Consider the following 12,326-nt stretch of genomic DNA (forward strand, 5'->3'; position numbering starts at 1 on the left):
TGACATAATGAAATCCAAAAGTCTCTTATATGTAATTCCCAAAAGAGTAAGACACAATTTGATGAATGAAACCTGTACAAGGTTATTATAAATAGTGTAATGAGACTCAGTTTAAGTGCTGATCCTACTAAACTTCCAAGTGCTTTTCCTTCTGGTGATTTGTTAACAGCAGTAATGATTCTGCAACACAAATAAATGTTTATTTTACCTGTGCTGGCCCATTATCTTTGTACTGTTTCTTGAGCTTAGGTTCCTTTAAATTATATCTTCTGTCATTAAAGTCTAATAAACAATTGTGTTGATAGTAGCCCTACAAGGAAACAGAAGCCAGCTTGCACTAACAAGGATCGCTCTTAGTTCTCTAAGCCTTAAAAAGACCTGAATATATTATATTCTGGGAAAAAAAAAAAAAAAAAAAGGAAATCATTTCTTTAAGCAGAGCATTCCTAAGAACAAACTGTTCAGAATGGAAGTTTACACATTTGTAAGCAAGACAAACCTGTTGTGAAGTTCTCATTTTCCTGCCTTTTTAGACACTTACACTTTCCAATAGACTGTTGTCATATTCCTCATCTAGTTGAGGCTGTCCCTATTTACTGCAGGGGGTTTAGACTAGATGACCTTTAGAGGTCCCTTCCAACCCAAAAAGATTCTATGATTCTGTGATTCTATGATATCTTTGTGGCAGCACCTTTCTTGTGAAGGCGCTCTCACCAAACACATTTAGATGACTTTAAAATGTTTCAGTGTTGAGTCGTATATCAAGTCTTCATGAATTCAAAATGTTACTTACATTTTAGTCTTCACGTGTTTTTTATTATGCTATCAGCCATTCATCTAACCAGCTCTAGGCTAGGGCATAGCAGCATAATGGTAATTTAGGGGCTGTTTGCCAGAGGAGAAGGTGGGATTTTGCAGAATTCCAGCAATATACCCTTCTTCTTCATCCAAAATTACAAATTTAAATTTCCTATTAAGTCTTTTCTCATATAACTCACTCCTCTCCATGCATCTTGCCTCTTTCTGGAGAAGAAGCTTTGTATTAAAATGTATTCAGTTTACAATTAAAGGATGAGGTACAAATTTCTCCTTGCTGTGCAACTGAAATACTTAAAGTATCAGAGCAGGTTTTTTCTGAAGTATTCAAATTTGTGTGTTTTTTTTTCTTACTGAACAGTGTCATTATTTGAGTAAAAGGTTTCAGCCAGAAAGTGTTAGTAGGATTAATTCAAATTATGACATCAAAATAGTAATTTCAGTAGCATTCCATATGTTTCTAACTCTCCTCACTAGATTGTGTTCTTAACTGGCTTTGGCTATGTTTATGTGGACATTGCCCATCAATGTGGGACAGTAATCATAACCTTGGCTCCAGAAGGAAGAGCTGGACCCGTCGAGATCAACCTCAACAGGTACAAAAAGCACATAGGTGATGATAAAAAAGCATTGCCAGACAGTACTGAAAGGTCAGTCAACTTTCTAAGTGTTAATTGACTTAAACTTTGGGTTAACTGTTAGGTAGGTTTCATACTGCTGCATACTCTGTGGCATACATTTAGATCCTATGTTATGTTTTGCCTATCACAGTTAAAAAAGGACAGTATCATCAAAAGTTAAGTCACTTTGGGGTGAACACTACATGTCCAATATAACAAAAAGCCCCAAGTTGTTAATTTTAAATATATAAATTTTCTATTATAATTAATTCTGTGTGTGCTCATCAGTTGAAAATGTATTTATCTAGGTCCTGCCATCTGCAGTTGTACAACCTCCCACTAAAACTGGTAGGAAGCTTGATGTGAAAGGGCTATAAAAACAGTTTTGCAGTCAGTAATTAACTATAGTTGGTTATAACATTCTTCTTTAGAAGACTGCACCACATACTGCAACTTGGACCTCAGCTCCATTCAAGTGCAATTATAATGCTACCAATTTCCAAGACACAGAATGCTTGACCTCCAGCAATGCTGTTACAGTTTTAGAATTAAATTTGTTGTACTGTTTTTATTTGCACTGTAATTAAGCATTAGCCCCAAGAAACTGGTCAGCAGCAGTACTTAATAGACCACTTACTAGTTAAACTTGGCAATGAACAAGTAACACTGGAGGGGGTTGAGGCCCTCAGTGCCATCAAAAATACTGTGGTGGCTTTGCTGGACAGCACTTGCTGCATGTGATGTGAAACGTATTATCCATAATAGTAACCTTCAGTAGTGGCCCCCAGAAAATACTATAATGGCTGAGGCTGTATATGAATTATCAGAGAGTTGTACTTACTGACTGCCTGCTTTTAATATCTTGCCCTGCTGCAAATCCAATAGAGAACTGTGGTGTATAAAGAAACATTCCTCTCCAAACTGTCCTGTTTATTGATAATAAAGAAGGAGAAAACAGGCATAGATATGTAATATCCCATTTCTTAAAAGGCTTCCTGGGTGGGTGGTACCCTCTGCGGTGATTAAGTCTGGCAGATCCCATTAAGATTAACAGGACTTGCACAATGAGTATCCCATGTATTATGGAGAACATCTCTCCTGATAACTTTGAGAAAGCCAGGTGCCAGGTGAACTCAAAATACATGAAGTAACACAACTTCTTTTTCTTGTCCAGAGGTCAAGAGCAGACTCTGTCCCTGAAAATGTTTATCAGTCAGTTAAATCTGGGTGCATTTGATGATATTACGAACCATAAAGTGTCATCTGAACTACTGCATCTCACAGCAGACAACATTCTTGTCCACATGGCCCCAGCCACCAGCTACCTCAGGCCCCTGTCGCAGGAGTTCCAGCGGGACACTGTGGAAGGCCTCCCACAATTTCATAGTCTCCAAGTGTATTGTGAAGATTTGCAATTGGACAATCAGTTGTACAGCAAATCCAATTTCCATTTTGCAGTTCTTCTATGCCAAGGAGAGAAAAGCGAGACTGTGCAGTGGTCCAGAGTGAACAACCTCATTGTTTGTAACAAAGATTTGGAAAGCTATAAAGAAAACTGCTTTATAAAACTGTGCATTGCTTTTTCTGAGGAGGAGAATTTCATGTTCCATGTGAATGACCTCAGCTTTGAGCTCAAACCAGCCAGACTGTATGTGGAAGACACCTTTGTTTACTACATTAAGACCTTGTTTGATACGTACCTTCCAGAAAACAAGACTGTTTGTCAGTCTGTGAGTACTTCAGATACTACCCTTATACTGCCTGAACAAGTGAGAGAGCATGCAAGAGCTTTGGTCAAGCCAGTGAAGCTAAGAAAATTAACAATACAACCTGTTAATCTCCTTGTCAGTATTCATGCTTCATTGAAACTGTATATAGCCTCAGATCACACCCCTCTCTCCTTCTCTGTGTTTGAGCGAGGACCAATCTTCACCACTGCCAGGCAACTTGTCCATGCCTTGGCCATGCATTATGCTGCTGGAGCACTTTTCAGAGCAGGTCAGTACTTTTCCATAATGTGTAACATTTTTATTAGGTACCAGGATTCTGTGATTGTGTCTCAAGCTGAATAACCTAGATGTTAGCCATGCAATTACTGTTTTCCTCAAACGCTCTTTGATAATGATATTTTCAGACACCTTTCATGTCCTGCCATATGACAGAAGGGAAATAAAATGGCTGAGCAGACACCAGTGAAGATTTGTAAAGTTGTGCTAAACATTAGCCAGCTGCCTGAAGGCTTTACAAAACCCTGAACACAGCATAAAAATGTATTCTAGCTGGCTTAGGTTTTTGTCATTTTATATTAGAGCACGAGTCAGAATCAACCCACATTCCTCACATAAACTCCCCAAAACTACATTTAATCAAATTATTCAGCATGTTGCTCTGCATTCAGAAGTAAATTATAGCCCTGAATGTTGTTTTGTTGTTAAAACTCCTTTGGCTGCAGTTTATGATTAGGAATCTGTCTTTCTTCATACAGCCTTCATGCTAAACTGGCACACAGATGTTGTCCTTTGATCCAAGAACTATGAAGTTTGCTGTTGCTGACTTTTTTCCATATAGGATCAATAGTGAGGAATTAGTCTGTTAGGTTAGAAGGTATATTCTTTTTCCCATAAATATTAATTTAGAAATAATGAAGTTTGGTCTCTGATGTGTCTTAGTGTAGAACAGAATTTGTACCCAACAGGCAAAAGCTCCTTCACAATCACACACAAGGAATACTCCACACTAAAATGTGGAATTTCTTCTCCTGCAATACTAATGGGCAGATTTTCTGACATGCCAGTGTTTCCATTTGTGTGGCAAGCATAGCTGTGACCTCATCTCTGTGCAGAGTTTCCAAAACTGTACACATGCATTTCAGGTATTTATCAATAGAGAGATGTCGATATGGTTTTCCACTGTGTGCATACCTGTCATGTATAGCTGACTGTGGCAACTGTGTACAACATAGTGCACCAGAAATTCATAATTCATAATTCTTTCATTATTTTGCTTGCAAAAATTGGAGGGTTTTTTTTCTTTCTACTACTTGTTTGGATTTGTTTTACAGTCAAACTCCATAGTACAAAAGGGGAGATGTAGTTTTCTGCTAACAAAGAGAGAAAGTGTGGCCAAATATGGTTCCCACTGTGAATGTTTCTCCCCAGAACAGGCTAGGAGTGATGGTGCAAGTGGTGATAGATTGCAGCAGGAAATTGAGGTTGTACTGGCTTTTCATCCCCAACATCCCAGGTGAGGCACATATGCTAGTGAAGAATTTCTGAGCCCCGTCTTGGTCTTTCCTCCTGTGCTACCCTTGCAGTGCCCAGGCCACCCCTCACTCTGGGCTCATGATGTAGCTGAAATCAAGCAGGTTTAAATATTAAGAAATAAGGTTTGCTTCAGCAGAGCTCTTCAGGAAAATACATAAGCATGTATTTAGTTACTACTCAAATCTCACTCCAACTACTGAAGTGTACTTTTTTAAAGGAGTTACCATGATTAAAATAGTGAATAGTGTTGAGTATTTGCTCACGCAAATAAGATGCTTTCTTTTGAAGAGCTTGTGGCACTTGTCTAAAGACTGACTGTGTCAACAAAGTTAAAAAAGAGGGGGAAAATCAAGTAAAAAGCTGTATATGGTCTGCAAACCCTGAGTTCTTTCGTCATCACCAAGTGAGTTGCACCTCTTACAGAAGCAAACCTCACTCTCCTGCATTTTAACTACATAACCTCTGCTAAACGGGGGGTTGCTTGAACCCCTCTTCTGCTCACCATTGCTCCATGCATAAATAACAGCATCTGCATGAAGAGCATTCCCATACAGCTATGCCTTATGCTCCAAGCAGGGTGTAGTCTCATTTGACCCTTAGCTATGTGCAAGACCATTGCTCCCTGTGAGAGGGGGCAGGATGTGCCCCCAAGTCTGCAAAGGAGCTGTACGAGGCTGCCCCACATGCTGCAAAGTGGATTGTCTGGAATCCAAGTCTCATAAGCAATGAATGGGGTCAGAGAACTCTGCTCAGATACAGTGATTAGCATTGCTTGTCTCAAATCAGCAGAACTAGAAATTGAAATCTCCCATCCTTTTCTAATTAAGTTTGCTTCTATTAAAAAGTTAATAAAATTCTATTTAAAAATATTACTGGTATCAGCCAGATCTAACCCTGCAGTTGCCTATGAAGAAAATGCAGTGGCTGTCTGCTAATGTAGTCATAGGTATTTCTAACTAGGGCATATAATTACTAAACTTACTCTGGGGTATGCTAATCTGACATGATACTGTATTTCTGCAAAGTAAAATGAGCTTATGAATTGAGGGGTTATTCCTGATTTATCATTTTCCTATTCCTAATTTACTCCCACGCCTTCCTCCTTGGATTAGGTTGTCCATGCTGGCAATGAGGAGCCATTATTTTTTTTTCTGAGCATTGGCTAAGGAGGGTCAACCTTGGCTGCAGGTTGCGTAGTCCTCCCATGTGCGTGTTTCTTCCAGAGCTTTCCAAAACTGACAGCCCATAGGCCAGAGCCAGACTGCAGCAGCCCATCCCTGGATTATCAGGGAACTGCTCAGCTTTGTATTTAACTGATTTTAATCTCATTTTCATTCCTGAAAATGCTGGTTGACCAAACAAGTGAGTGGAGTTGCAGACTCTCATATACTGGCCTGGTGGTACCTGAAGGGCAGCAAGGCATTAATCCACAGTGTCATGCAGCCCGTTTCCATCGCCTCATGCTGTCCCATCACTGCCTTGGGACAAGGCATGCCAAGGACATTTGGAAAAAAGAAAAGGGGAAAAAAAAAAAAAGACTGTTTTTAGGGGGTTCTTGCAACATTATTGATCAGAAAAAAAACAGAAAGAGCATCTCTCCCATCTGCACATGTCTCCCCGCCCCTCCAGCTTTTCATCACTTCACACAGTGGCAAGAATAATTTGTTAAAAATACAGCAAGGGAGTGGCAGGCCCAGCCTGGATCACTGGCTTCCCCTGGTCCCCACAGGGAAGGGCTGCCAGGGGGACCCCCTCTCCGGGGCAGGCACAGTGGGACGCCGTGCTCATGGCCACTCAGCTCGTTGTGTTGCCAGCAGTACTTGTTTTTTGTTTTCCTAGTCCATCCCACCCTCTCCCTCATGTCCACTGAGATTCCCGCTTTTTTATACTACATGAACTGGAGTTCTGAACCTGCCAGGGCTGAAATGTGGGACAGATCCAACAAGAATAATAGGTTTTCCGGGAGCTTACAACGATAGTACGAGATTAATTCATTTCATATGAGTAACGTTTTCTCTTCAGTTTCATGATTCAGCCTTCCACAGGAGTGACTGGGAGGGGTTACTAGAAAACAAGGAAAGCATCTGGATAGCAGGAGTTTGCAGTGATGAGATGGGAAGGAGGAGGGCAGCGCAGATCAAGGGCCCTCAGCAGACGAGCAGGAGGCCAATCTGTCCTTCTTTCAGTCTCCTGGCCCTGTCATACCTTGTGTCACCCTGACAAGTGCCAGTTGAAATTCATGGTACCAAATTCATGGGGGCTCAAACCCAAAGCAGTTCCTGTTGAACGTTTATAGCCATTCTTGAATTGCTCTCTCTGGGCTGCCAAGAAAAAAGTTATGCAGCACTATTTCCCCAATAAATCTGCTGCCAACCAGCCTGAGAAAGACAAGACCTGCGAACAGCTTTCCAGCAACAGATTGCTGCACGCTCGGCCATCCAGCAAGCTGCTGGCAACCCTGCGTTTATATAGGAAACCAGATCCACTGATAACCTCTCCTGGGATATGCATAAGGAATACTCCCCTATGAGTAACCTAATCAGCATGTAGATGTCATTGCTGTTTACACAACTGTACTGAGCAAAAGACATTTGTCTGGCTTTCACTGCTCTCCGAAAGAAAATGATCAGCATAGAAGGGTTCGGGTGGATTTAAAATAACTTCTAAAGCACTTGTCAAAAATCTGCATCCCCTTTCCTAACACTCCATCAAGCAATTGACCTCCACACTCCGGTAAAGCAGTACATTGTATCAGTGTAAACTCCCTGTCACAGTTCTATCACATAAGGATGTGAAATCACACTGCTGCCTTATAGCCTCTAAAACTGACCCAGTGATCTGAACTCGCAGTCCCGTTCCTCTGTAGCTGTGAGGCTTTAGCATCCGCCTCCCTAGCACACTTTTAGCAGAAATACGGGAAGCTCCTGGAAGGAAGTCATTCTAAAGCTATTTGTGAGTTTGCCAAAAGGATTTCTTTGATTTACGAAGTATGAAAGATTGCCATTTCTGAATTCATAGTGGATGAGTTATTTCCCGTGTTTTGCTCAAAGGAAGTTCATAATGTGATGAATTCTAGTGTGAAAAAGAGAATTAAGGAATAACCTCTTCACAATTGCTGCTTCGGCAGATTTTGCAGCTATAACATGTGTCTTGTTTCTCCATGCAGGCTGGGTTGTCGGATCACTGGAAATTCTGGGAAGCCCTGCTAGTCTGGTGAGAAGCATAGGGAACGGCATAGCCGATTTCTTTAGGCTCCCCTATGAAGGTCTGACCAGAGGCCCAGGAGCATTTGTCAGTGGAGTTTCCAGAGGAACAACATCATTTGTAAAACACATTTCCAAAGGTAGATCTTTCGCTTTGTTGCTCCAGCTACTGCTTTGTTGTCGTGTGTTGTTAAAGGATGTGTTAAAGTTTTAAACAGTATTGCTTGCAGCTTTGTTTGGCTTGCTAGGCTGCAGCAACATTCTGGGGGGGGTAACAAAGCTCATATATAACATCATATGTATTAAACAGATCACCACTTAACTACAGTGTGTAAGAATGTTTCAGAAACTTCAGAATTTTAAACCTCCCTGTGGGAAACAGAGATTGGCTCAGCCAGTATTTCATGTGATAACTGCAGAAATATTAAAGGTGTTCTGTACTTCTGCTAACCATCAGAAATTCTACACTCTGCTGCCTCATCTATTTTTTTTTTTTTTTCCCAAAACGAAAAAAGTCGATGCAGTTGTCATAACCGTGTAAGTAAGTGGATAGGTTTAGCCAGCAGGGCCGGGCTGGCCTGAGAACAGGAGCAGCTTTTGTTTCGAAGCCTGTATGAACAGTGCCATCGCGTGGCTCCTGCCGCCAGGGAGACACCGGCACAGCCACCCCAGAGCTCGCTGCTGCTCCGGGCTCCCTCAGGACAAGTCCTCCGGGGCTCCTCTGTAAATATTTGTTTACCTTTCCCTCACCTCCACCACCCCACCCCCACCGTTTAGTTTAGCCCCGGAGAAGTTTGGGAACTGGGGAAGGATGTTCGGCTGAGTTGCTTTTCCCACCGGCCAGGCAGACCTGGTGCGGGCTGATGTAAAAGGCATGACGTGGACCGTAGCAGCAGTGTGGTGATGCTTAACAAACAGTAAAGCATGTTACACATGGGTGACTTTGCAATTGACTTGCTGGTCTGCTCACAAGCTCGGTATTTCAGTGAGGCGTGGAACATCTCCATGTTTTAAATTAAAGCATTTTGATCCAGACCCAAATGTATATCTCCCATGTATTTAGGTACACTGACGTCAATTACCAATCTGGCAACAAGTCTTGCTCGCAATATGGATAGGCTGTCACTGGATGAGGAGCATTACAACAGACAAGAAGAATGGAGAAGGCAGCTTCCAGAGAGCCTGGGAGAAGGACTGAGACAGGGGCTCTCTCGTTTAGGCATTAGCCTTCTAGGTAATGTACTATTAAATATCAAGTTGAGTGATGATACTGTTCTCTGATCTGTTCACCAGCCTTTTCTACAAGTGAATTATGATTGCAAAATCTGTTTGATTTCATGTTTTCGTTCGAAGTAGCCTCACAGTATTTATGTGAGGTACTGGTTTTTTTCATTGAGATTTAGTGACTTTTGTGTATGTTTTTTACTGATAAAATAATTGCAGATATAGATCAAGTTTGCAGTCTCTTTGTGAAATAGCATTTTCGTTAGTACATGATGTATATTTGAGAAGAAAGATTAATTCTGCATTGGGCAGAGGGTGGCTTGTAACTAAGTCAGCACAAAGACGTCATCACACTGATGTTTACTTTCCAGTGAATTACAGGAATGCCTCCTGAACCTGCTTGGTTTTGCTGCACTGTAGATATCAGGGATTCTTGGTTTTGTTTGAAAAACACTTGAACTTAGTGCAGATGTTAAGTAACCTTTGAGGAATTCTGCTTTAAAAACCCAGATCATCCTGATTCGGTGTAGTTGTATTCATCAAGCAGCCAAGTGGTTTGGTTAGAAGGGAAGATTACTTTGGCAATTTCAAAGTAGTACCTAAAAATTTGAATTCTAACCGCACTGGAAAAAAATCTCTGCAAGAAGCTTTGCAGAAAGAGGCTGGATTTTCTAGGTTACTTCTACTTGTCACACAGCAAAAGAATGCAGAACTGTATTGTTTGGCAGAGTTCCTCAGTAAGTATTAAAGAGTATGAATCCCTTTGAGATCAAAGTGACCAAAAGCAGTCCAGTGCAAAAGGTTAGAGGAGCTGAAGCTTGAAAGGATTTGTCCTCTTTCCTAATCTTCAGTAGTGTACACAACTCCTAAATTTGCAACCACAACCCTGAAAGCCCCAAAGAGGAAGTGGTAAAAATGTTACAAGTTTGGGTTAAGTTACTGGAAATTATTTTAAGCAATAACATTAGATGATGTGAAGCACTGTCATTTGATAATGCCTGTAAACCAGTAAGTGAGTGTCCTAGGAGAAATGTGCATAAAGGAGAAATTTCATCTGTTAGTAGCTACTATCCCAATAGTAAGCTGTTACTGGTGTTGCAAATCAAAGGCAGCTTGGAGAAGGTTTTATTTTTGCTTCTTGTTTTATTGGGCTAGGGGCAGTCAGGTTGAGTAGCTGAATGAAAGATTATACTTCTAGAAACACACTGTCAGCCTGGTGTATGTGTGCTGGTGAAATGGTTTGGTGATCTTGGCTCAGTTATTAATAAGAGAGCAGGATAAGGCAGTGGCTGTCGCTTTCACTGACACACCAGAGCCTTTCAGAGCTAAAAGCAACAGGTCTACAGCCTGAACTCAAAAGCAAAACTTCGTAGCTTTGGCTGTAGCAAGGCAAAGTTTCTGCTGTTCAGGAAAGCCAGGATCCCATAACATACATGCAGAAATACTCTGCATCTGTGCCTTCTTGCACACAAGGCTTCAGTTGTTTGTGAGAGTAAGCCTGAGTTGTTTGGTCTTTTTTTTTTCCTAAAGAACAAAAAATTGATTTAGAGTTTCAGTGTCCCTGGCTTCTGAAGAAATCAAACTTCGTGTTAGAAACTAAGAACTTTATAAACATTTAAGCAGAGCTGCTCTGCAAGTTCGGATCTTGTTTATTCCCACTGTTATTATTTAGTTTCTTCCCTGATAGGTACCTCTCTTCTCAGCCGTGGAAGCAAAAAAAGTACCCGGATAAATAGCTATGGTTACTGTGTAGCCAGACTTGACAAGTAAGGGACTTCTCAGGGAGAAATCAGAAGTATTCCAGTGAATTTGTAACAGGTTGGTTTTTCTGTAGTTTTTTGTTGTTTTTTTTTTAAAAACTGATTTTTAGAAATCATGTTTACACATCAGCATTAGGGTAAATTGTGCCAAGACCTAAATCGTGTATAGACCTACATTTCATTTTTACAAACGTGTCAGAAAGCTGTTTTCATGCTGATTATTCAGTTTAAAGAATACCGGGGCTTCACAAAAAAACCCCAATTGTAGTTAAAGGGAGATAACACTGTGTTGCTTTCTTTCACCAGCTCTTCAGAGTAAATATGAACTTGCTTATTCTAAAACCACTTCCAGGTTCTGCATACATAACAAAATGAAACGGAGCTGCTATTTTATTCACAGAAGAGGCATTCAGAAGAGCACAGGAATGCAGAGGGCACGGCTCTTTGAAGCCGTAATTTCTGTGACTTTCTACTTGTAAAACTGAGAAGTGTGAAAAATATTTCTATGATAGTCACAGCACTGTCATGTTTGTAAAAGCCACTTGACTCCTGCAATCAGCTTAAAGAATTGCAAATGCAGATTTCGTGCCTAGGCACCGGCATGTAAGAGCCCTCAGTTCACTGATAGTTGGGATATCTACGTAGAAAAAGTTACATTTCTGATTTTTCTGAAAATCTGGCTCATAGTGGCCCTAATTCAGCAAAGCACTTAAGCACATGCTTAAGTGCTTTGCTGAATCAGGGCCAAAATCATGTTCTCTTGTCTCCTCCTCAGTGCAAATCGTTCCCTGTGGTACATTCTTAAGTGCTTTGTCCTGTCTCGTTTTAAATGACTCAAGTACTGTCAGGGTGTTGTTTGATTTGATTTGATTGTTATCTTTGGCAGGCTGTCATCTTCTTTTCTAGTTTGGGGGGACCTTCTGGGTCATTTTAATAACATTTGTGCATTAAAAGAAGCAAAAGCTTAGGATAGGTGTGTTTTTTCTTTTATATGATTAGAAAAAATGCAGTGAAATTGTATTTTAAATACTTCGGTGATCAGCAGTCTGTTTTTTGCATCTTACGTGGTGAAGTCAAGGTTAAAATAATAATCTATAACTGTTTAAATGAGAATACTGAAACTATGGTCTTCTGTTTTCAACTACTGGTCCAAGTGAAAAATACCATCTTGAAGTTAGCATTTGTGAATAACAAAAGAGCTGACAACTATTGAAAAACCCATTTTTTACCATTACAAAAGTGCTTGACATTTGAGTTACTCTTTCCTGCTTTTGAGGAAAGGGCATTGTTAGTAATCCCAGCTGACAGGGTAACTGTGCTGCTAGAGAAGGTAAAGCCTGGATTTCAGAAGCTCAAATTTCTGTTATTAAAGGTGGTGGTAGTTGTTCTTGCTGTGCAACAGCCACTGAATAGGAGCCACTCTGTGATTGCCTATCTGCA

At 40.7% G+C, this 12,326-nt stretch overlaps 1 protein-coding gene across 1 annotated transcript in view; it reads left to right on the top strand.

Annotated features, from left to right (window-relative positions):
• The window catches only part of VPS13B (vacuolar protein sorting 13 homolog B), a 417,894-nt gene that overhangs the window by 392,428 nt on the left and 13,140 nt on the right, over positions 1-12,326 (top strand). The window contains 4 exon segments of the mRNA XM_030444536.1: positions 1,294-1,412; positions 2,611-3,434; positions 7,866-8,042; positions 8,966-9,136. Of these exon segments, the coding sequence (XP_030300396.1) occupies positions 1,294-1,412; positions 2,611-3,434; positions 7,866-8,042; positions 8,966-9,136 (1,291 nt within the window).

Source organism: Calypte anna, chromosome 2, assembly GCF_003957555.1.
Source record: "Calypte anna isolate BGI_N300 chromosome 2, bCalAnn1_v1.p, whole genome shotgun sequence".
In the NCBI taxonomy this organism is placed as follows: Eukaryota; Metazoa; Chordata; class Aves; order Apodiformes; family Trochilidae; genus Calypte; species Calypte anna.